Source organism: Quercus lobata, chromosome 9 (genome assembly GCF_001633185.2).
Source record: "Quercus lobata isolate SW786 chromosome 9, ValleyOak3.0 Primary Assembly, whole genome shotgun sequence".
Taxonomy (NCBI): domain Eukaryota; kingdom Viridiplantae; phylum Streptophyta; class Magnoliopsida; order Fagales; family Fagaceae; genus Quercus; species Quercus lobata.
The window spans coordinates 28857554-28883118 of NC_044912.1; the positions used below are offsets into that span (position 1 = coordinate 28857554).

General features: G+C 39.1%; 1 protein-coding gene across 2 annotated transcripts; it reads left to right on the forward strand.

The window, feature by feature from the left end:
- Window positions 1-694: 694 nt before the first annotated feature.
- Window positions 695-4875, forward strand: LOC115959122 (bidirectional sugar transporter SWEET1-like). 2 transcript variants are annotated; one of them, XM_031077425.1, is made up of 7 exons: window positions 695-886; window positions 984-1045; window positions 1136-1172; window positions 1418-1513; window positions 2193-2472; window positions 3120-3239; window positions 4289-4875. In XM_031077425.1, exons 2-7 carry the CDS (start codon window positions 1000-1002, stop codon window positions 4481-4483), a joined length of 774 nt encoding a protein of 257 aa, XP_030933285.1. In that variant the 5' UTR covers window positions 695-886; window positions 984-999; the 3' UTR covers window positions 4484-4875. The 2 variants fall into 2 exon arrangements, with proteins under 2 accessions (XP_030933285.1, XP_030933284.1); XM_031077424.1 differs by having other exon boundaries at window positions 695-1045.
- The last annotated feature ends 20690 nt before the right edge of the window (window positions 4876-25565 follow it).

The following is a 25565-nucleotide window of genomic DNA, read 5'->3' on the forward strand; positions in this document are numbered from 1 at the left end:
AGTGTTTGGTTCATTTATCATTTTACTAGAAAATGCATCAAATCTGGCAAAACGCTCGTCCAACGAGCGGTGCGATCGACGAATCCGACAAAACGCTTGTCCGACGAGCGGCGCGATCGACGATCGCGATCGCGCGGCTCGTCGGACGATTGCGCCGCTCGTCGGCGCGGTGCGATCGTCTGAAGAGTGGCGCGATCGTCGATCGCGCCGCTCGTCGGCGCGGCGAGGCACGATCATCGATCGCGCCGCTCGTCGGCGCGGTGAGGCGCGATCGTCCCTCTCTCTCTCTCTCTCTCTCTCTCTCTCTCTTTCCGGAAGTAATTTGAAGTGAAAATGAGGGGAGTAAATGATTTCCGGGTCAAATGTGAAATTCGTGGTCAACTGGAAATCATTTTCCAGAAAATAGTGTTTTCCGTGACAGCCAAACACATGGATTTTCCGGAAAACGATTTCTGAAATTGGTTTTCACCCAATTCAAACGCAGCCTAAAACTCACTTTTTATATAATAAAAAAATTATTTGGTAAGAACACTATTTGTTGGGAAAAACTAAAATTAATACCAGTTTTTAATTTTTCTACAAAACATTGGGCATGATAAACGTTGGGCATGCCCACGTTTTCTACCAGCTTAAACTTTTAACCCTCCGCGTTTTTCACAGTCACCAAACACTTGAGTAACGTTCAAGCAATTCATGAATTTGTCACATGGTACAAGAGGACAGTTCTTGCTTCTTACTACCAAAAGTAAAGACAAATTCCTTATTCGAAAGCATACCTACGCAATAGGGGATAAGACCAACTTCAAAAATCTACTGTGTTCCAAATAGATGTTAATCACTGTGTGTTAATTTTTTGTTTTCCTCTATAGAAACACACGTGCTTCTGGTATTGTGCACCTCTCAATTCTCAGCTTCTGGTATTCTGATATCTGGTTTCTCTCAAGGCTTTGATTCCTCATCTGGGTTCTCTTTCTTGTTTCTAGATTTTGTGTTGAAACAATGAACAAAATGCAAGATACTGCGCATTCGGTCTTCGGAATCTTTGGTGGGTTATATTGAATTTCTCTGCGTTTCTTTCCTTCTTTCTTGGCTTTTTGGACTTATGGTTTCTCTGTTTTGTTATCTTTCGCTGCAGGAAATGTTACTGCTTTGTTTCTCTTCTTGTCTCCAGTGTACGTATCATTTAAGAACCCCTTTTGGCTCTTACAAATTTGCCAACTTTTGGTCCTTTTTAACTCTTTTCTCCAAAAGGGTGTTGTTCTTTTTGATTCTTGGACATGTTTTTACAATCTTTTCTACCCTCTTTTAGTCTTTATATTATATATATCTGATTAATCTGACATATTCTATTACTGAGAAGTTGTTAATCTGTGTAATTCATGTGAGGAATTGTGAATAATTTTGGTGCGTATTGTAGGATAACGTTCTGGAGGATTATAAAGACCAAGTCCACAGAACAGTTTTCCGGCATTCCATACGTGATGACCTTGCTCAACTGCCTTCTTTCTGCTTGGTATATAATATATGCTTCTTGTTTCATCAACCGGGTTCTTTTTAATTTTTATTGTTTCTTTTCTTCATTTGTTACCTTTTTTTTACCCCTATGCTTCTCTGTTTTTGTCATGGATTATGAGTGTCTTTAATTACTACTATTATGGTGATGATAATGATGGGGATTTTATAGTTAATTCATGTTAATTTCATGGCCATCCGGGCATTCAGGGGCCTGTGTGTTGGTTGGTTGGACTTGGGAGTCTAGGCTAGCAATTAAACAGGATGACAATTTTGGTTCCACATTTCTTGCTTTAGGAAAATGAAATTTAATGCTTGGTTGATTAATGTTAATTTCTTCTGTACTGTGCATGGTACTATTTAATATTTGTTTCTTTAGTAACTAAAATTTCAATTGGTGTCATTCATAAGAAATTTTAGACCTTTCCCAAAATTATCTCTTTTTTTTTTCAAAGAAACATTCTCTCGATCTGCTAGTTCCTTCAATTTTAAATTGTAAAGAAATAAAATAACAATAAAAAATATATAAAATCTTTTGAAACTCTCCTAATTTTTTTTTTTTTTTGAATTAATTGTGCTGCCAATAGTCCAAAATGATTTTCTTGTTTCATATTTTCAGAGTTGTCTAGTTCAATTGTCTTATAATTACTGATTTTATACATGAAATAAATGTTGAATAGGTATGGCCTACCCTTTGTGTCAAAAAACAATCTTTTAGTTTCAACCATCAATGGCACTGGTGCAGGAATAGAGGTCATATATGTGTTGATCTTCATCGTCTATGCCCCAAAGAAAGAAAAAACCAAGATTTTGGGGCTCTTCGCGTTTGTGCTCACCTTTTTCGCAGCCGTGGCCTTGATCTCCCTCCTAGCCTTGCATGGCAATACCAGAAAGCTCTTCTGTGGCTTTGCTACTGCCGTTTTCTCCATAATCATGTATGGCTCACCTCTATCAGTCATGGTGAGTTTCAACTCTAAAGCTATTTCTTGATTTTTTTTTTTTTTCTTGCTAAATATTTAATGAAGGAATTGACTGGACCCAAATTGATTTGGTTTCAAAGATTATGCCTCAGCCACTGGATCCAGGTTCAGTTATTTTCGGATTCTCAAAAAAAAAAAAAAAAGGTTCAGTTATTTTCAGTATGCAATTTACACTTCTTTTTGTGAATTATCAATTATGATAGATTGGTCACGGGGAAGTGTGACAGTTTTGGCCCATTTCTTTATGTTAGGCCATTTTCTGAGCAAGTTATCCAATACAGAAATTGGTTATCCCGCTCAGGAATCAGAATATAACGCTATAAGACAAAATTTTGGTACAGTGTCCTAATTCCTAAGTACTGTATCCTAGCCGCTTAGGTTGTCAAATTGATTTCAACAAAATGATTATGTTGACCAACTCGACAAAAATAGTTTTACATTTTTTAATAATGATTAAATTTAATCATATTCAAATCTTAAATACAGCACCTAAAAAATTGTATGTAAAATTTTACCAGTATATTAGTATATGTTTTAAAGTTAAACGTACAATTATGCTTCCTAAAAAGTTTGGTTAAACATACTTTTCGGTGCATGAACTTATATGGGTTTTATATGTATATGCAGAGGACTGTGATTAGAACAAAGAGTGTTGAATTCATGCCATTTTTCCTATCTCTGTTTTGTTTTTTGTGCGGCACTTCCTGGTTTATCTTTGGTCTGCTCGGCATGGACCCTTTTGTATATGTAAGCATCTTCTCTCAATTCCTTAATTATTATGTTATAAATGCTTCGTTGTATGGCTGAGAATTCTTGGGAAAAGGAAATATTGGAATGTTGTGGATATATTATCATACTCCCCAAAAGTTTTAGACCAGTTAAATTTTTTCAACAAACTAATCACATGTATTCGTTTCGGTTATTCTATTCTATTTAAAGTAGCTCCCTTTTTTCCTCAAAAAGTCACAGTTTTTTTTATTTCCATAATGAATATGTTAGTATCTCTTACAAATTTTAATGTTATTTTAGATCCTCTCAATGCCCATATATAAAACTCCTTAGCATTATCTGTTTGCATATCCCTAGTAAGAAAATTTGTGTTCCACAAAGAGCAGCAGGCATGGCCAATTTACGGCCTGAGTTCCCAAATTTTGAAGCTGCTATCTCAAAAATGAATAAAAATGAAATTGCATTGCTAAAGTTCCCTCAGTTTCAAAATAAGTACCACACACCAAAAAAAAAAATAAGTACCAATATGATGCCTTAAAAAAAATATATATCAATATAGAGTCCGTTTGGATAGAACTTATTTTGCTGAAACTAAAAACTGAAAACACTATAGCAAAATAATTTTTAAATGTGTGAATAGTACCATAGAACACATTTTTAGAGAAAAAATTGTTGAAAAGTGAATTTTGTGGGTTCCGTGAATAGTGTAAGGACTCACAAACTGATCAAAAAGTGACTAAAAAGTCAAAAATATACTGTTACTGTTCATAAACAGTAGTGATTTGTCCCTTGAAATGCACGCTGAAAAAAAAAAAAAAAAAAGCCAAACACAGTAAACGCAACACGGATCCAAACGGATACATAGTGTATTAATTTTTATAGAAAGGAAAAAACCTATTACACGCAAGCGAAATAACAATTGACTTAAAAGTTGTGTTTTTTAATTTGGAAACTGTGACCCCAAGTTACGATTTCAGTTGATTTTCGCATGGGTGTAAATATATTTATAGCCGAGTGTGTATAATAAACACTACTTGCACTTATGGTAATGTGTAATGTTGTTGCAGGTGAACAATGGGTTCGGTTCTTTTCTTGGGGCCCTGCAGCTGATTCTGTACTTTATCTACCGTAAAAACAAGGGCAAGGGCAAAAACGAGAACAAAAGCACCTGTGTAGTATCTGTGGAGCTGGGACTTCCTGATGAACCCAACGAAGATAAGGAGCTATCCAACGCAAACGGTGCTCAGAATGGCCACGTATAGACTTGCACGTAGCTTCTTCCCTTTTGGAGGCTTGGGACTGTACCCACAATCATTTTCTTCCTTCGTGCTCTGCCTTCAGTATCAAATATTCAGTTCGATTATGTGCTGAATATTTACTTTGTTCCTAATAATCTAGTAATGAGACAAACAAACAAATTGTAGAATGTTGACTGAATCTGGGGATATGTCTTTTGAATTGGTTTAGATTTCCTTTTTCTTTTTCTTTTTTTCTTTTTTTTTTTCTTTTCATTCTATAGTGGATTAAGATTTTACATATGATAATATGTTTGTTCTGCAAGAGGGTATTATCTTATCGTGTTCATCACATGATGAGATGTACTGTTTTCGTGAAGCTACCCTGTGCTAATGCCATGACTAGTTCATTGCGTACATTTGTATTTTGCTTTATTATAATGAAATGGATCTGCATTTTGATAGGCTCTATCCTCCTAAAGAAGAAGACGACGAAAGGGAAAGTGTTCAGATAAAGAAGGGAAGAGAAGAAAGAAAAAGACCGAAAAAAGAAAGAAGAAGAATGAGAAAAAGAAAGGAAAGTCTTCAAGAAAATGCAGTTGCCGTGTGTGTTAAAGATAGTGGGCTATGGGTAGGTGTGAAATATTTTTTTTTTTTTTTTTTTTAAAGTGAAATAATTTTTTTTTTTTAAAGTGAAAAAAATATTATTTAAATAAAAGAGGGTGTAAAAATGATGTAATAAAAGAGGGTGTAGAATAAATAAATTGATGTGAATATTTTGTAAAAATGAGTGTATAAAATAAAAAAAATATATATGTTTTTTTTTGTAAAATAGACAAAAATTTTACAATCCAGTGACACAGATGCTCTAACTATTCACTAACTAGGGGGAAAAAATATATATATATATATGTGTGTGTATGTATATCTGTTGGCGGTGGATGATTGCCGCTGCACCATGGAATTGTCAGGTTTCAATTAAAGGCACTAGAAAGAGACAATTAATTTAGGGCAAGAGTTAGGTATAGTACTTAGGTACTGTTCCTTAGGTTCCTTTCTTAAAATTTTTTTATATGGATTTTTCCTCATGGGATGGAAGTATATTTTTTAATTAAGTAGCCACATAGCTCAATCTTAAGTGGGGAACCTAAGGAATAGCACCTAAGGTATTGTATTTAAGTTTTGTCCATTAATTTAATATGCAGCATTGTACGTGGGATTTTATCTGCTAGCATATGTAACCTTTGAAGGGTTTGGTTAGGGGTTGGCTCAACATAAACACAACGACGATGCCATTAGTATTTTCTGGAATTGCTGATTTTTAGTGATGAGCAATCATTTACAAATCTTTAAAAACACAATCATAATAAATACCCATTAATAAATATCCTAATCCTAATAAATATCCTTGTAGGGACACGATTATTTAGCGACCCAAGAATGACATTGGGCTTGTAAGTAAAGAGCCCTAACAATATGATTTGTAGAGAGTGGGCTTGAAAGGCAGGACCTTAGTCACAGGTTAGCGGTTTAATCGGGGTTTCTATGGAAGCTTATCTATGGGTGGACTTGGCTTGACTAGCTAAGCCTTCCATTAGTGCGGGTTGTAGGATTTAAGTCCTCGGACAGCGTCCAAGTAGCATTGTATCCTTCATTTTCTCCCTTTTGCAGGATTTTTCCTCCTCCTGGGATCCCTTTCTCATTCGCTTTCTTTCCCTTTTATACTAGTGTTCATTTCCCCTTTTAGTGTCCACGTGTAAGTTTTAATTTCTGGGGTGCAGACCTGTCCTGTCAATCCATACCTAGAGTGGTTGGGGGTCGTTGGAAAAGTTAAATGGCATGGTTTGGAGCATGGGTTTGTCAGATGCAGGATTCTGTATTACGATGTTGGCAGCTTTCTCCCTTGTCCTGCCCCTGTACTGAGTTTGCCCTTTTCCTCAAGTGTTTTGTGAGGTGCTGAGCATAAGATCGTCCTCGGCCATATCCTCGTGCCTTCTTGGGCTTTCATTATGCGTCCTCGGCAATAGCTTTCCTCGGCTTAAGCCTTGGGCCCTAATGTAGAATGGGATTGGGCCACGAATTCTCTAACCCCACAATAGCCCCTCAAAATCCTGCTGCCCAACTCTTAGTTGGGGAGGAGGGTTTTGGTGATGTTAGGCCCACATCATGACTCACTCAAATTCTGTACTTTACTGATGTTTGTGTTTTTCCATTTGCGTGGGAGATGTGCTGAATTAAGAGGCATCCCTTTAGTTTTTACTCACGCGGTGTCCTTTGACGTTCCAGTGCTCGAGGCGCCCCTTCACGAGGATCTTCAAATCTTATGGTCGCGGATGGTGTTGAAAATCGAGTCAAAACCATCTGGTTCGTAGAATTTCTTGGAAACCTGCATAAATTAAATGCCACCACCTTACCCTTTATATAAATAGGATAGGAGGTTATTCCCCTTACATATAAACCTTTCGGGTCTCTTCAAAATTATAATCCTTCAGCCATAATCACAGTCTCCATACCCAATTCTATCCACCCTTAGTGCAAATATGTTTGAGGCACGGGTGGGGGTGAAGGATCTACACCCGCCACAGAGGCACCAGGTCCTTCCGAGACTCAAGGTGGTGCGGTCTAGACAGGGGAGACATAGATTCAAGATAATCCTCCGTTTTGACAAGGGGGGAAATGGTATTTCTGCCTCTTTCAGTCAAAATCCGAAGCAGGTACTAGTCGCACCAGATTCTTGGTGTGTCAGAAGTAAGGTTTTCCGCCATCAGCGCCGTCTGCTCTATCGCAGGCGTGGCTAACATGGAGGCTCATCAACTTCCGGCTCCCTGCACCTTTTCTTCCAAGGTGCTAGCCCCATGTTGCCGAGTTATGGGCATGTAAAAGTATTGAGGAATGGTTTCCGTAGACAACATGCTGGAACTGCTACATCTCTCCTTTCTGCGCCTCTTCCTCTGTTTTTTCCTCATTTCCTTGTATTTTTTCTTTTTGCTTATGTAGTTAGTTTCAGTATGAGATTATTTAAGCTCTTTCATTGTACGCTGTACTGTTTCTTTGTCTTAATAAAAAATGGATTTGTTTCCTTTTAAATACTTTTCTTTTCTGCAACAATTACTTTGTGAATGGGGTACTACATGTGTATTTTCCTTTAATGATACTTAGAGCAGGAAACCTTGAAACAGAATCCTGCTAATTTGAACTTATCGACATTATCAAGTATAATAATGATAATTCCCAGTAGATTAAGCTCATGAAACTAACCGAGATAACAGCTGAGTGCTCCGTAATGCATGTGAGGCGACCATCCGAGAATGATAAACTCTAAATAAACCATCTGAGAGGGTCGCCGAGCAGTGAGGGACTTTCGCCGTGTTTTTGATAACACCTGACCCTATAACAGTCGCATCAATTCCCTTGGTATTGAGGATCCAAGGGTAGACTGGGGATTCCATTCAGTCTAGGGATTAACCCAACTATCAATGGGTAACTCTTCTCCGGGGAAGATTCTAAGGGCCATATAACGTCCAGGTTGTGCCCAAACCCTGTATTTTTCCTCTTAAGTAGGTGATTTCCCCATAGGCTTGAGTCCGAGGACCATACAAGGCCTTGGTTCTGTCCAAAACTTGTAGTTTCTCTTCTAAGTAGTTGGTTTCCCCAGAGGCTTGAGTCCGAGGACCATACAAGGCCTTGGTTCTGTCCAAAACTTGTAGTTTCTCTTCTAAGTAGTTGGTTTCCCCAGAGGCTTGAGTCCGAGGACCATACAAGGCCTTGGTTCTGTCCAAAACTTGTAGTTTTTCTTCTAAGTAGTTGGTTTCCCCAAAGGCTTGAGTCCGAGGACCATACAAAGCCTTGGTTTTGTCCAAAACTTGTATTGTCTCTTCTAAGTAATTGGTTTCTCCAGAGGCTTGAGTCCGAGGACCATACAAGGCCTTGGTTCTGTCCAAAACTTGTAGTTTCTCTTCTAAGTAGTTGGTTTCCCCAGAGGCTTGAGTCCAAGGACCATACAAGGCCTTGGTTCTATCCAAAACTTGTTGTTTTTCTTCTAAGTAGTTGGTTTCCCCAGAGGCTTGAGTCCGAGGACCATACAAGGCCTTGGTTCTATCCAAAACTTGTAGTTTTTCTTCTAAGTAGTTGGTTTCCCCAGAGGCTTGAGTCCGAAGACCATACAAGGCCTTAGTTCTGTCCAAAACTTGTAGTTTTTCTTCTAAGTAGTTGGTTTCCCCAGAGGCTTGAGTCCGAGGACCATACAAGGCCTTTTTTCTTCTAAGTAGTTGGTTTCCCCAGAGGCTTGAGTCCGACGACCATACAAGGCCTTAGTTCTGTCCAAAACTTGTAGTTTTTCTTCTAAGTAGTTGGTTTCCCCAGAGGCTTGAGTCCGACGACCATACAAGGCCTTAGTTCTGTCCAAAACTTGTAGTTTTTCTTCTAAGTAGTTGGTTTCCCCAGAGGCTTGAGTCCGAGGACCATCCAAGGCCTTGGTTCTGTCCAAAACTTGTAGTTTCTCTTCTAAGTAGTTGGTTTCCCCAGAGGCTTGAGTCTGAGGACCATACAAGGCCTTGGTTCTGTCCAAAACTTGTATTGTCTCTTCTAAGTAATTGGTTTCCCCAGAGGCTTGAGTTCGAGGACCATACAAGGCCTTGGTTCTGTCCAAAACTTGTATTCGTTTATTTATTTATTTATTTTTCGAAGGTTAGCCCCTCGACCAAGGTGGGGGGAGTTAGCTTGATGTTAGAAGCCCCTAGAATTGCCCGTGCCATTGGCACTACGAGGCATAGCCCCTAGCGGAAATTTATGTCGGAGCAACAACAGCATGTCGCTGGAAATGGAGGAACCTTCGCAGACCTTTGCTTGACAAAGGCTCAACTCCACCGCCACCTGTGCCAACGCCCAAGCCTTCCCCATAGACGGCGCCAATTGTAGGGACACGATTATTTAGCGACCCAAGAATGACATTGGGCTCGTAAGTAAAGGGCCTTAACAATATGATTTGTAGAGAGTGGGCTTGAAAGGCAGGACCTTAGTCACAGGTTAGCAGTTTAATCGGGGTTTCTATGGAAGCTTATCTATGGGTGGACTTGGCTTGACTAGCTAAGCCTTCCATTAGTGCGGGTTGTAGGATTTAAGTCCTGGGACAGCGTCCGAGGAGCATTGTATCCTTCCTTTTCTCCCTTTTGCAGGATTTTTCCTCCTCCTGGGATCCCTTTCTCCTTCGCTTTCTTTCCCTTTTATACTAGTGTTCATTTCCACTTTTAGTGTCCACGTGTAAGTTTTACTTTCTGGGATGCTGACCTGTCCTATCAATCCATACCTAGAGTGGTTGGGGGTCGTTGGAAAAGTTAAATGGCATGGTTTGGAGCATGGGCTTGTCAAATGCAGGATTCTGTATTACGATGTTGGCAGCTTTCTCCATTGTCCTGCCCCTATACTGAGTTTGCCCTTTTCTTCAGGCGTTTTGTGAGGTGCTGAGCATAAGATCGTCCTCAACCATGTCCTCGTGCCCTTCTTGGGCTTTCATTATGCGTCCTCGGCAATAGCTCTCCTCGGCTTAGGCCTTGGGCCCTAATGTAGAATGGGATTAGGCCACGAATTCTCTAGCCCCACAATCCTAATCCTATTTAATATCCACAAGCACAATCAAAATAAATGTGTATTCACGAATGGAGACACTTCATACAGTAATAATTACTCTCCCGCGCATCTTCCTCCGACACCAACCCTACATATCTCTCCACCCGTAACTGTAAGTGACCAACCCAGTAACAATATTCCCAGCAACAAGACTCAACCGACCTAGAAGAGAGTTACAAAGGCACGGGTTCATCCATTGTACAAACACATAATTTGGGAAATCAGAAGAGAAGCTTGAATAATACAGAATTTCACCATGAATTACCAAACAAAAAGCAAGTGGTTTTCCATGGTGAAGATGAATTTACAACGATATTGGCAAAGGCTATTAAATAGTCTTGCCAAAAGCAATGAGTTTGTTAGTTTGGAACTGTCGTGGGCTTGGGAACCTGCGTACAGAAGATCAACTTGCAGAATTGGTGTGGGCAAAAGATCCCTCTATTGTGTTTTTAGCCGAAACATGGACAGATAAAGATAGGCTAGTTCAAGTTCAAAGACGGATAGATTTCAAGAATATGCTCGAAGTTCCACAAAGAAACAAGGTAGGAGGATTAGTAATTTTTTGGAAAGAAGATTTTGACCTGTCGAGTGAAACGTTTTCCCCAAACCATATTGATTCAACAATCAATAAGAATAAAGAGGATGAATGGCGATTTACTACATTCTACGGGAAACTAGACACGCGGTTTAGGCATGAATCATAGACAGAGCTCCGTAATTTGAAAAATCGTAGTAACCCTCCTTGGATTTGTGCAGGTGATTTTAATGAAATTACATTCCAATCTAAGAAAACAAGCGGATGAATCAGACCACATAATCAGATGTAACCCTTTAGCGATGTTCTCAATGAGTGTGGTTTTATGGATATGAGATTTGTAGGCTCACCTTTTACGTGGCACAAATATTATGCAGATTATACCAAATGGGAGAGACTTGACAAAGCCTTAACTAAAAATGACTAGTTTTCAATGTTCCTAGGTACAAAAATTCATCACTTGGATGTCACTACCTCGGATCATAAAGCTTTGTGGATCGTACCAAAGGGTATGGAGTTTAGTTTTCATAAACCCTTTCTATTTGAGCAAATGTGGATGACAGATAAAGGTTGTACTAATACAATAGAAACTATTTGGAAGAAAAATGTGGATGAGCCATGGGATACCAAAATTATTACCAAGATTGATCACTGTGGTAAAGCTCTTACACGATGGAGTAGGCAGGCTTTTGGTAATGTGAAGCGTGAGATTGAGAGGAAAAGAAAACAACTGACCAAGGCAGAGAATATAGCAATCGATGGAGGTGACTCAAGGCTTATGAAATTGTTGAAAGAAGAAATAAATTTTCTACTATATAAGGAAGCTACTATATGGCGGCAGAGATCCAAGATTATGTGGTTAAAAGATGGAGACAAAAATACAAAGTTTTTTCATAGTAAAGCTTCTCAAAGACGACGATGAAATTACATAACTAGACTCCATGATGCTAACGGGAATTGGTGTACTCACCAATAGCAAATAAATGACAGTATTGTGGATTACTATACTAACTTGTTCACTAGAAGCAAACTCGAGTACTTGGAAGAGGTAGTTGAAGTTATTCCCAAGGTGGTCACAGTCGAGATGAATGCCGATCTGACTGGAGATTTCACTGCCATGGAGGTGGAGGTAGCTTTGAAACAAATAGCCCCTTTAAAGGCTCTCGGACCTAATGGTATGCCTCCTTTATTCTATCAAAATTATTGGACTTTACTTGGTAATGATGTTACACAATCTATTTTGCACTATTTAAATTCTAGTTCTTTACTTGCTGCCCTTGGTCACTTTTTTGTTACTCTAATCCCTAAAGTAAAGAACCCAGAGTTTGTGTCGTACTTTAGACCAATCAGTTTGAGTAATTACTATATAGGATTTTTTTCTAAAATCTTGGCAAATAGGCTACAGAAAATAATGCCTCAGCTTATCTCAGAACACCAAAGTGCATTCCTTTCTGATCGTTTGATCTCGGATAGTATCATGATAGCATTTGAAACTTTACATCACATGAGAAATCATTGTGCAAGTAAGAAAGGGTACATGGCTCTAAAGCTTGACATGAGTAAGGCATACAATAGGGTTGAATGGGAATTTATGGAGAAAGTGATGAGGAAGATGGGTTTTGATAATCGGTGGGTGAATGTTATGATGGAGTGTAAAACTACTACCTCTTATTCCATTTTAATAAATGGAGAGGCTCATGGTGATATCAAGGCAAGCAAGGGCCTGAGACAAGGCAATCCACTCTCCCCATACCTATTTTTCATGTGTACAAAGGGACTTCTCAATCTCATAAAAAAGGCAACATATAATGGGGATATTAATGGGGTCTCTATATGTCGGAATGGACCCAAACTAACACATCTGCTTTTTGCAAATGATAGTTTAATTTTTTGTAGGGCTAAGGAAGACAAATGCTTAAGGTTGCTGGATATTTTGGCAACCTATGAGAGAGCCTCAAGGAAGCAAATTAATAGAGCCAAAACAACACTCTTTTTCAACAAATCAACCACATCCGATATGCAAGAAGTGATCAAAGGGGCTCTTGGGGTGCAGATGGTTCAACAATATGAGAAGTATCTAGGTTTGCCTTCCCTTGTGGGTAAAAATAAAAAAGAAAGTTTTGCTCATCTAAAGCAAAGGATTTGGAAGAAATTGCAGGGATGGGAAGTTAAGCTTTTATCATAGGTTGGACAATAAATTTTGATCAAAGCTGTAGTACAAGCACTCCCTACCTATATGACGTATTGTTTTAAGCTACCAATCACTCTTTGTCATGAGATTGAAGCATTGATCCGAAAAAAGTTTTAGGGACAACGTAGGGATGCTAGGAAGATACATTGGGTGAAGTGGCAAGATATGTGTATGCCAAAGTCACATGGTGGTATGGGTTTTAAGGACCTATCATGTTTCAATGATGCTCTTCTAGCAAAACACACTTGGAGACTCCATGATCATCAATCATTATTTTATTAGGTCTTCAAAGCAAAAAATTTCCCGAATTTTAGTGTTATGGAAGCAAAGGAACCAAGTAACGCTTCGTATGCATGGAAGAGTATTCTACAAGGTCGTGATGTAATTAAAAAATGGGCTGTTTAGAGGATTGGGAGTGGAAATTTAGTTCATATATGGGGCTATAAGTGGCTGCCAAGGAAGTTCAATAACAAAATCATCTCACCTCCTATTGCTAGGGAGAGCATAACAATGGTTAGTTCTATAATTGACCAAACAAACCAGGTGTGGAAGGATGAGCTCATTGATTCATATTTCTTTGAGTGGGAAGCTGAAATTATAAAAAAATATACCTCTCTGTCAATCTATACAGGATGATGTTCTAATCTGGCCTTTTAGACCGGATGGAGAATACATAGTTCAAACCGGGTATAAATTTCTACAGAATCTGTGCCAAGCTAGTGAACCTGGTTCCTCTGATGCCACCATCTTGCAACCTCTGTGGAAGAAGATTTGAAGCTTAAAAGTCCTTCGGAAATTAAAAATCTGATCTGGCGTGCTTGTAAGAACGCCCTACCCACCAAGACAAATTTGGTTAAACGCCAAGTGGTTACTAGCGATTTGTGTGAGATGTGTAAGCTGTACTTGGAAGACATAGCTCATACTTTATATCGTTGCCCAAAACTGGAAAATTTCTGGCAAAACATCCCTTTATGGAGTCATAGCACCATCAAACAAAGCACTAGTTTTTTGGATATAATGTTTGTTGTTTGTGCTGAAAACAAGGACCTGGAGTCTTTCTCATCGGTGGCTTGGACGTTGTGGAATCGACGAAACAATCTTAGACTAGGGAAACCTTCTATCCCTCTGGAGCAGTTGCTGGACAAAGCTCGTGAGCTCACACTGGGGTGTTTACCTAGTCCCATCTTGGCATCAGCAGTCCCGAAACAAGCAGCAGCAATGTGGACTCCCCCACCTTTACATGGATACAAGATCAATTGCAACAGAGCAATTTTTTTGAACAAGAAAATAAAGCTGGTTTGGGAGTTGTTATTCAAAACCATGATGGAATGGTGATGGCTTCACTATTTGAACTTATTCCGCTGCCATCCACAGTCATTATTGAAGTAGAAACTCTAGCAACACAGTGGGTGGTGGAGTTTGCTCTAGAATTGGGATTTGATAGCATCTTCCTCAAGGGTGATTTTGAAGTCCTAATCAAGCTCTTGAACAGTAATAGTAGGTCTTCGGCACCTTTTAGGCATATCAAAAACGATATTCTTTATTTTGCTTCACACATTTCATGTTTCACATGTTCAATGATAATGTAATAAGGTTGCTCATTCGCTTGCTAGAAGAGCAATCTTTTCATCCCCTTTGTCCGTCTGGATGGAAGATGTTCCACTAGACCTTTTAACTATAAGTCAAGCTGATTTCAATAGCCTCCCTTAATAATAAGTGTAGGGACACGATTTTTAACGACCCAAGGATGGCGTTGGGCTCGTATGTAAAGGGCCCGAACAATACGGTTTGTAGAGAGTGGGTTTGGAAAGGCCTGCCTTTGGGCGCTGGGCAGGGGTCTGGTACTGGTTTCATGAGAACTCATACAAAGATAGGTTTGGACTGTATAGCTGAGCCTTACATCGAAGTGATTGGAAAGGTTTGGCTCCTCGAAATTAGTCCGAGAAGCACTACATTCTCCCCATTCTTCCTCCCTTTTTTCTAGCCCCCTCCCCCCTCTTTGTCTCAGCTCTCTTTCCCTTTTATACTAATATTTTCTTTCCGTTCTTCACTTACGTGTCCGTTTTTCCTTGTTTGGGATGGTTACTCATCTTATCAATCCATACGTCAGAGTGGTTGGGAAAAGATGGATAGCATGGTGTGAGTATGGGTTTGTCAGGCGCTGGGCTCCGCATTAAAGTGTTGGCAGCTTTCTCCCTTGAGCTGCTTTTGTACTGAATTTGTCCTTTTCTTCAGGCGTTTTTATGAGATGTTGGACGTGAGGTCGTCCTCGGCCACGTTCTTGGGCCTTCAGGGAGTTGTATTGCGCGTCCTCGGCGGTTGGGCTTTATAGGACAAGGCTTTGGGCTCTTAATACAAAGTAGGCTGGGACCACAGATTTCAGGCCCCACAATAGCCCCTCAAAATCCTGCTGCCCGACTTTACTGTTGGGGAGCAGGGTTTTGGTAACATCAGGCCCAAATCATGACTTGCCCAGCTCCGCATTTCATCAACATCGAGGTTGCTGTACTGGCCTGGGGAACGCGCTAAGGCATGAGACATCCTTCTAGATTTTCCCAAGCGGTGTCTTGGACGTTCCAGTGTTCAAGGCCCGCCATTAATGCGCCTCCTTCACGAGGTTATTCAAATCTTTACAGTTGTATATGGTGTCGGAAATTGTGCCAAGACTATCTCGTCAGTAGCACTTATTGGAAACCTGAGTGGATTGAATGCCACCGGTCTGCTCCATATTTAAGCAGGGTAAGGGATTATTCCTTGTGCATATAAACATTTCTGCTTCCCACAGAATCTTAACCTTTTATCTATAACCAGTTCCCATATCCAGTGCCACTTTCCCGTAGTACAGTATGTTTGAGGCTTGGGTGGAGGTGGAGGAACTTCACCCGCCACAGAGGCACCGGACCCTTCCAAGACTTAAGGTGGTGTGGTCTGGGCAGGGGAGGCACAGATTTAAGGTATCCTCCCACTTGGATATGGTGGGGAAGGTATTCCCACCTCTTTCAGTCAAAATCCGAAGCAGGTTCTGGTCATACCAGATTTTTGGTATGTCAGAAGAAAGGTTTTCCGCCATCAGCGCCGTCTGCCTTGTCGTAGGCAAATTTTTGTGGAGGCTCCTCAACTTCCGGTTCCCGGCACCTTTTCTTCAACGGTCCGGGCCTCAAGTTGGGTTCCCTGCACCTTTTCTTCAGCTGCGCTAGCCCGAAGTCGAGGTCTCTACACCTTTTCTTCAACGGTACGGGCCCCACGTTGGGTTCTTTGGCTGCCTGAGTTATAGGCATGTAAAAGTATTGAGAAATGGCTTCCTTAGACGAAATTTTGAAGCGGCAGCGTGGCTCTTCTCTGCATCTCTTCTTCGGCTTTTCCTTCATTCCTTTGTATCTTTACTTTTCGCTTGTGTAGTTAGTTTTAACATGAGCTTATTTAAGCTCCTTCATTGTACACTGTACTGTTCTTTTGTCTTAATAAGAAATGAATTTGCTTAATCTCAAATACTTCTCTTTTCTACAACAACTACTTTGTGCATGAATATTAAATATACACTTTCCTTTGATGATACTTAGAGCGGGAAAAAACCTTAAAACAAATTCCTACTAGTTTAAACTTACTGACGTTATCAAGTATAACAATGGTAATTCTCAATAAATTAAACTCTTGGAACTAACCGAGATAACGGCCGGGCGCTGTGCGATGCATGCAAGACAAATGTCCGAGAACGATAAACTCTAAATAATTCATCCGAGAGGGTAGCCGAGCAGTGAAGGACTTCGATTGTGTTTTGGTAACATATTGCTCTATATTGCATCAATCCCTTTGGTACTGAGGATCCGAGAGTAGACTGGGGAATCCATACAGTTTTAGGGATTAACCCAACTGTTAATCCGAGGACCATGCAAGGCCTTGGTTCTGTCCAAAACTTGTAGTTTTTTCTTTTGAGTACTTGGTTTCCCCATAGGCTTGAGTCCGAGGACCATGCAAGGCCTTGATTCTGTCCAAAACTTGTAGTTTTTTCTTTTAAGTACTTGGTTTTCCCATAGGCTTGAGTCCGAGGACCATGCAAGGCCTTGGTTCTGTCCAAAACTTGTAGTTTTTTTTTTCTTTTAAGTACTTGGTTTCCCCATAGGCTTGAGTCCGAGGACCATGCAAGGCCTTGGTTCTGTCCAAAACTTGTAGTTTTTTTTTTCTTTTAAGTACTTGGTTTCCCCATAGGCTTAAGTCCGAGGACCATGCAAGGCCTTGGTTCTGTCCAAAACTTGTAGTTTTTTTCTTTTAAGTACTTGGTTTCCCCATAGGCTTGAGTCCGAGGACCATGCAAGGCCTTGGTTCTGTCCAAAACTTGTAGTTTTTTCTTTTAAGTACTTGCTTTTCCCATAGGCTTGAGTTCGAGGACCATGCAAGGCCTTGGTTCTGTCCAAAACTTGTAGTTTTTTCTTTTAAGTACTTGGTTTCCCCATAGGCTTGAGTCCGAGGACCATGCAAGGCCTTGGTTCTGTCCAAAACTTGTAGTTTTTTCTTTTAAGTACTTGGTTTCCCCATAGGCTTGAGTTCGAGGACCATGCAAGGCCTTGGTTCTGTCCAAAACTTGTATTTTTTCTTTTGAGTACTTGGTTTCCCCATAGGCTTGAGTCCGAGGACCATGCAAGGCCTTGGTTCTGTCCAAAACTTGTAGTTTTTAGTAGTTTTTCCTCTGTATTTATTTATTTTTCGAAGGTTAGCCCCTAGACCCGGGCGGGGAGAATTACCTTGAGGCCGGAAGCCCCTAGGGCTGCCCGTGCCATTGGCACTGCAAGGCGTAGCCCCTAGCTGAAGTTTATGTCGGAGCAACAACTGCATGTCGCTGGAGATGGAGGAAACCTCGCGAACTTCTGCCCAATAGAGGCTCGACTCCACCGCCATCTGCGCCAACGCGCAAGCCTTCCCACAGACGGCGCCAATTGTAGGGACACGATTTTTAACGACCCAAGGGTGGCGTTAGGCTCGTATGTAAAGGGTGTGAGAGTGCTTTTTTTTCTTTAGCACACAGGCCCAAGGATCCTGGGCCAAATAGTTGTATTTTGATGGACTGGGCTTGGTTCACCGCAGCTAAATGAGGGCTGATTACGAACCAAGTTGTGCGCAAGTCACATAAATCTCCTCAAGGCAAAAATGCGATTCCTCCTGGTACCCCGGGCGTACTGTCGTGGGATCCCAGGACGTACTGTCGTGGGATCCCGGGGCGTATTAGGCCTGTAAGAACCCAGAATCTCTGGTTCTCTGCACTATACAATCTTTCTCTATGCTTGTTATGATTCAGCCACGAGGATCCTGGCCCCAATTCTCACAGACTTAGTGCTTTTGCATAAGACTTGTGGGATTTGGAACTCAAGTCTAAGTGGCTTTGCTTGGGCAAGGACTCAGCTTTACAAGCAAAGAATATATGTATTGAGCAGCAAGAAGCAGTAAAGGAAGATAATATAATAAAGAAATATGTAAAGTAATTGTTAGAAATTCTCAAATCAATATGAGATATTTCATTATTTTTCTTGATTGTGGATTACAAATGTGCTCACTAAGACGTGATACAAGGTTCAAATAAGCTCAAAAATTACAGACTTTGATGGCTATTCAAGCCTCTAAGACTTGCAAAGTTTGAATATTTTTGAATCCAAGTATGTGCTATAGTGGCTGTTTCTGGGATACCGGGAGACATTCCTCTGTTTTTCTTAAATTTTACAGAGTTCTAATGACTCTGTTATGATATTCTTCCTACTGAAAATCCCCCCGCCTTTTATAATGGAGTTTTTGGTCCTCCCGGGGAACCGTTGGTTCCCCTGTTTTACCCTTTTGCAAACAGAGCACGTCCTGTATCCATCATCTCGGTAAGTCCCATTTCCGTTTTTTCTCATTCTTTCCTTCTTTCAGCTTTGATTCTTTTGAAAGTTCCTGGTTGGCCATCTTCTTTGGGATGTGCTGAGGTATGCCCTTCTCGGCATCCCCGTTTCTGGCGTTTTCCACTTTTCCCTTTTCTTTCCCATCCGGGCGGAATCCTGCTCTGCCATTTTGAAAGCCACTTGTTATCATTCTTTCTTCTATGCTTCTCCGTTTTGGTTCCTCGAGGCTTTTTCTGTCTGTGCCATGAGAGGTCGCTGGGTTCTACTAGCGTTTGTGTTCTTTTTCTGCTTTTGTTTCTTGTTTCCTTCTTCTGTCTTTTTCTATCGAGCTGTCCTAGTGTTCCTTTGTCTTTGTGCCTAAAGGGGTCTGCGCCTCTTGAAGGTTCCTGAGGATCCTTGCTTCTTATCCCTTGCCGTGATCCTCTTTTTTGGATGCTTCTTTGTCTGGGCTTCAGGATCCCCTGGGCTTTTTATTCCTTCATGGGTTTCCTGCATCTGTTACTTTGGGCTTAGCTTGATTTTTCCTTTTGGGCTTGACTTATCATTTTGGGCTTGACTTATCCTTTTGGGCTTGACTTGTTCTTTTGGGCTTCCTTCACTATGATCCTTTTTAGACCTCAACAAAGGGCCCGAACAATACGGTTTGTAGAGAGTGGGTTTGGAAAGGCCTGCCTTTGGGCGCTGGGCAGGGGTCTGGTACTGGTTTCATGAGAACTCATACAAAGATAGGTTTGGACTGTATAGATAAGCCTTACATCGAAGTGCTTGGAAAGGTTTGGCTCCTCGGAATTAGTCCGAGGAGTACTACATTCTCCCCATTCTTCCTCCCTTTTTTCTAGCCCCCTCCCCCCTCTTTGTCTCAGCTCTCTTTCCCTTTTATACTAGTATTTTCTTCCCGTTCTTCACTTACGTGTCCGTTTTTCCTTGTTTGGGATGGTTACTCGTCTTATCAATCCATACATCAGAGTGGTTGGGAAAAGATGGATAGCATGGTGTGAGTATGGGTTTGTCAGGCGCTGGGCTCCGCATTAAGGTGTTGGCAGCTTTCTCCCTTGAGCTGCTTTTGTACTGAATTTGTCCTTTTCTTCAGGCGTTTTTATGAGATGTTGGACGTGAGGTCGTCCTCGGCCACGTTCTTGGGCCTTCAGGGAGTTGCATTGCGCATCCTCGGCGGTTGGGCTTTATAGGACAAGGCTTTGGGCTCTTAATACAAAGTGGGCTGGGACCACAGATTTCGGGCCCCACAATAAGTAATGAATTTGTTCTCAATAAATAAATAAACGTGTATTAATAACTATCATAAAATTTCAATTTTCATATTTCTATACAAAATAATAGAGAAAACATCATTTTTTGATAAATAAAATAAAATCATATTTTATTAAATCTAGTGTAACTTTCAATTATATTACACCACCTAATTACTTTTTATTTAATTAATATTTCAAAAATACCATTATTAGATTACATGTTCTTTATATTCTAAATATTTATACCACTGCGCATCCTTCGCGTAATGGTCACTCTACAAGTACAAAGTTCTTATGGGGTGGGGACAAGATGCAAGGGGCCAGGGTTCACACACATATACACTTAGATGGGTTTGGCTTACCTTTTCTAACTAGACATCTCGTTTCGTTTTAAATATACAATGGCAAGTGGTAGTGTATTTTAATTTCCATCTTTTATTTAGTTAGTGGGTAATTTGACAGTTTCTCATTAAAATAAAAAGATATTTCAGTTAAAAAAATACTTGAAGTAAGCCAAACTTCACTTAGATTAAGTTAAAGTAGAATTTCTATCTTGTTTTAAAAAAATATCTATTAATAAGTACCATAATCATATATTCTTCTATTTAAAAACACAATCATAATAAATACCCATTAATAAATATCCTAATCCTAATAAATATCCTAATCCAGTTTAATATTTCATACACAAGCCCAATCAAAATAGATGTGTATTAACAACTATCATAAATTTTCAATTTTCATAATTCTGCACAAAATAATAGAGAAAACATCTTTTTTTGATAAATAAAATAAAATCATATTTTATTAAACCTAGTGTAACTTTCAATTATGTTACACCACCTAATTACTTTTTATTTAATTAATATTTCAAAAATATCACCATTAGATTACATGTTCTCTATATTCTAAATATCTATACCACTACACACCCTTAACATGATGGTCACTCTACAAGTACAAAGTTTTTATGGGGTGAGAATAGGGTGCAAGTAGCCAAGGTTTACAGACATATACGCTTAGATTAAGTTAGAATAGAATTTCTATCTTGTATATATTAAAAAAAAAAAATGTAATGCTACAGATACAAACTATTTTACAACATTTTAACAAACTGTTAAAGTGACTTTAGTAATTTTCAAATAATTATTGGTAAACATAAATGTGATGTTAGTAGTTGACCCATATTATAACTAATAAGAATTCACCACATCAATAGTTTGTAAAAATGTTGTAAAATAGTTTGTGACTGTAGCATTACTAAAAAAAAAATCTATTAATAAGTACCGTAATCATATATTTAATAGTTCTATTTAAAAACACAATCATAATAAACACCCATTAATAAATATCCTAATCCTAATAAATATCTTAATCCTGTTTAATATTTCATATACAAGCACAACCAAAATAAATGTGTATTAATAACTTTCATAAATTTTCAGTTTTCATATCTCTATACAAAATAATAGAGAAATCATCATTTTTTTATTTAAAAAAAAAATCATATTTGGTTAAACTTTTTCATGCATTACATAATTTTCTAACTAGTATATAAAAAAGTATTAACATCAAAAAGTAATAGCCTAAGCTTCCATCATGTGACATATTTGTTAAGACTCTTCATTTAGGCTTCAATATTAACAAATTTTGAATTAATAGAATTCCTTAAATGTGTCAATGGTGTAAATGCATTAATTATTTATAGTTATATTTTCTATTAAAAAAATAATTTATTTATAGGTTTGCATTAATTATTCTTTTATATAAAGAATTTTTATTTTTATTTAAATTTAATATAAGAAACTAATCTTAGTTTGAATACTTATTATCCAAATAATAATAATTGTAAGAACGCAGTTGATCCACAGCCCAAGATATTTAGACAGTGGCCCAATAAGCCTAAAACAATAAATTTGTTAGACAATGGGTCTGTTAATGAATGTTCAATGACTTAAAATATAGATCATAGTAGGCTAGTTGGTATAAGAATGATTAAGACAAAAAAATTGAAAAGAAAAATACTCCTTGGTCAAGTCTGAGGGTGATATGTTCTTCTATATTTCTCTCAAACTTATATATATTCAAGTTCTTGGTTACACATTCATTTCTTTTCTGGTTTTCTCATGCCCCTTCTTGTAATGGAATCCTCCTCATTTTATACCCCCTTTCCTTCTTTTATCTTAGCCATTCACGTGTAGATCAGATTGCTAATCTCCTTGATACTTGTCCCATTAACACCTTCCTAAAGTCTTTATGGGCAGCTGTGAGGCTAGAAGTCACTGTTCAGGTCTCACCTCCATATTAATGCAACCAATTAGTTAGGTGTAGAGCATTCAATGTGATGGTAGCAGCTTTCTTCCCAGATATTTCTCAATTCTCTGTTAACTCACTTCTCTCTGAAGTTTATCCTCTCTAGCACAGTTGCCTATTACCTAGTACTTGATTGGTGGTCGGATTTTAGGATACCACCCTATTAGTTGAGGAAGGGTGGCTCCTCGGACAACGTCACCTGTTTATTACGACCAAACTTCTTCCTCGGCCCAATAACTTACTTACCTTTACTAAAACTTATCTGTCATCGGGCTCCTAGATGTCCTCGGGTGCGGCCCACGGCCCAATATCCTTATCTGGGCCTTTCATCCTTACAATAGCCCCTCAAAATTCTACTCTTTCTCCCTTTGGGGAAAAGTAGAATTTCGATTTTACATTACTGTACCTCCCATGCTTATGACATTGCCTTATGTGTAGGCGTCTTTTCACCTGCAATGAGCACACTCCTACCGCTTCAGCATCTGGGATGCCTCTGCATTTACTCCGCACGGCGCCCTGTCCCCCACGATCTACGGTATGATGAAAATCCTATGGTAGGGATTTTCCATAGGGATTCGAGTGGGAACTCTCCCGCTTACTTTTCCCTCCTATATAAATTGCTCGAAGAATCTAGATGCCCTACTTTTTGAATCTTCAACTCTCAAGAACCAGTCCGAGATGCTCTTTCCCATATTTTTGTAAGTAACCTTTAGCCCACCTACTTATTTTTAGGAAATTTTCTTCTTCGACCTCTTAATTTTCACCTTATTCTCTTAACAATCCTTTCTTATTTCTTAGATGGGTAGGTTTGCTAGTTTAGTGAATACTCTCAAATGCATAGAAAATTTCAAGGCTTGATACAATATACCACCTAGGGTTTCCATACGGCATTGCCTTCAGGGAGAATGGCATGCTTTAAGGTCAGAAGGGAAAGTGGTGATCCCTATGATCACTTTTATAGAGGGAGGGATAAGGATTCCCCTGGGAAGAGTGACTAGGGATTTTTTAATTGCTCATAGACTTTGCCCGACCCAGTGTTCCCTAAACCTATTTAGGATACTAGGTAGTGTGGACGCCATTAATGACAAGATAGGAGTAAATCTTACCCATCACAGTGTCAATTGGATGTATAATTGCCAACACCTAAAAAGTATGGGATATTACCTGTAAACTAGGGTTCTCAAGGTCAGGTTCACCTCATGTCTTCCCGAATCTAATAAGAGCATGGACCAAGATTTTTTGATTATCTCGGGTGAGTGGCATGATGGTCTTCATTGTCCAACATGAAAGGGGAAGTCAGGTGGGGTATTCTAGGCTTAGGCTCCCTAATTTAACACTGAACATTCTAATTTCATAGTTTCTTGTTTGTTTGTTTTTTTTAGTTCAAAATTTTATTTTTCTTTTTTATTGAACCTTTTCTCTAATTACACTTTTGTTTTTATGATTTTTGCAGACAACGTTAGGTTCTAAGGAATTAGGAACTAATGTATTAGAACTTCATTTTGTAATGTTGGCAAACCATGATAAAAACGTTTTAGTCTTGTTTAGACTTGCTCAAAGTATGTGTTTTTATGTAAAGTTGGAATCGAGTTACTGCAGGATTTATTATGTAAATCTGCCTGGCTTGATCGATCAAGAATTAGACTCGATTGATCGAAAGTCGTGCAGATTATTTTTTTCTGCAAAATTTCCAACTCAACCCAGGCCCGTTTGATGTGTAGGGTTTTATGTTTTGCCCTAAGTATAAAAGGGAAAACCATAACCATGTTTTAGAGTTGCTCTTTGTGCTGTGTGTGTGAATCTTTTGTGAAATCTAGAGGCGGTTGCCTTCACATACACTTAGGGATATCAAGAATCAAGATTATGTCAAGAACTTGATGATCAATTCAGTTGCTGCTTCAAGAACTTAAAGATATACAAACGAGAGTGCTTGTGATTGCTGGGAATCCAAGAAAGAAGTAGTCTGTGGACTCAGAGCTGTCACATGGTCGTGGTAGTAAATTTCCTACTCGAGGTAGTAATAGGATGTTAGTGGTCTAAGTCGCTATTATGTAAACTTCAATTCTTTCATAGTGGATTTGTTTTACCTTGAGGATAGTTAGGTTAAATCCTCCCCAAGTTTTTACCGGTTTGGTTTTCCTGGGTTATCATATCGTTGTGCTCTTTATTTTTCGCATTTTACAATGATATGATATATTTGTGTTAACCTAGATTTGAATAATTTGACTAAGTAATCACTTGGCTAATTAACTAGATTAATTTGGTTGTGTTTTGAGGGGTCTACAAACGTTCAAATGGTATCAGAGTAGATAGCTCTTTTGTTGTAGATCTTTTGATCTAAGAGCTAGTCTTTAACCCCTGTTGTCATAGAACACGGTCACTTTCTTGTGATCCTACATCACTTTGATGGGAACAACTATGCTTACTGGAAAGTAAGGATTAAAGCATTCCTGAAATCCATTGATGAGAGAGTCTGGAACTCCGTTAAATACGAATAGGAGAAGCCCACTACTCCAATTAGTGAGTGGCAAACTTCTCAGAAAGAAGCAGCTGCTTTTAATAGCAAGGCTATGAATGCTATTTTTAATGTTATTTCTATGGAGAAATTCAAAAGAATCTTTAATGTTGAGGTTGCTCATACTGCTTGGAATATTCTCCGAACTGTGCATGAAGGCACAAAGGCAGTTAAAATCAATAAGTTACAGCAATTAACAACTAGATTTGAAAGCATTAGGATGTCTGATGATGAATCTTTTGCTGAATTCTATGCTAAGCTTAATGATATTGTTAATTCTGCTTATAATCTGGGTGAAATCTATGATCAACCTAAAATTGTTAGGAAGATTCTTAGATCCTTGACTGAGGATTTTAGACCCAAAGTGACTGGCATCACTGAAAGCAAGGATTTGGACTCCATCCTTGTTGATGAACCTGTAGGATCTCTTCAGTCCTATGAGTTGGACCTACCTGAGACAAGCAAATCCAAATCAATGGCTCTTAAGTCAGTTGATGATGTTGATGTGAGCGGATTTGATGATGAGCTCTCTGCTATAGAAATTGTCTATCTTGCCAAGAACTTTAGAAACTTTCTTAGGAACAATAACAGAAAGGCAAAAGGTAAAAACAACGCTGAACCTAGAAATTTTAGGAGGAATGATCCCACAAAGGTTAATAACACTGAAAAACCTAAAGAGAAAGTAGGTCAACCTTCTAATAATTCTATGGGTCAACAATGTTATGGTTGTCAAGGGTATGATCATGTGAAATTAGAATGTCCTACATTCTTGAGGTCTAAAGGTAAGGCTATGATTGTAACCCTTAGTGATGA

Excerpts from the sequence above, each read along its gene's own strand:
- LOC115959122 (XM_031077424.1), top strand. The coding sequence starts at position 1,000 with ATGAACAAAATGCAAGATACTGCGCATTCGGTCTTCGGAATCTTTG. Across the intron at positions 1,046-1,135 it reads TTCGGTCTTCGGAATCTTTG|GAAATGTTACTGCTTTGTTT; the intron begins GTGGGTTATATT and ends CTTTCGCTGCAG. Across the intron at positions 3,240-4,288 it reads GCATGGACCCTTTTGTATAT|GTGAACAATGGGTTCGGTTC; the intron begins GTAAGCATCTTC and ends ATGTTGTTGCAG.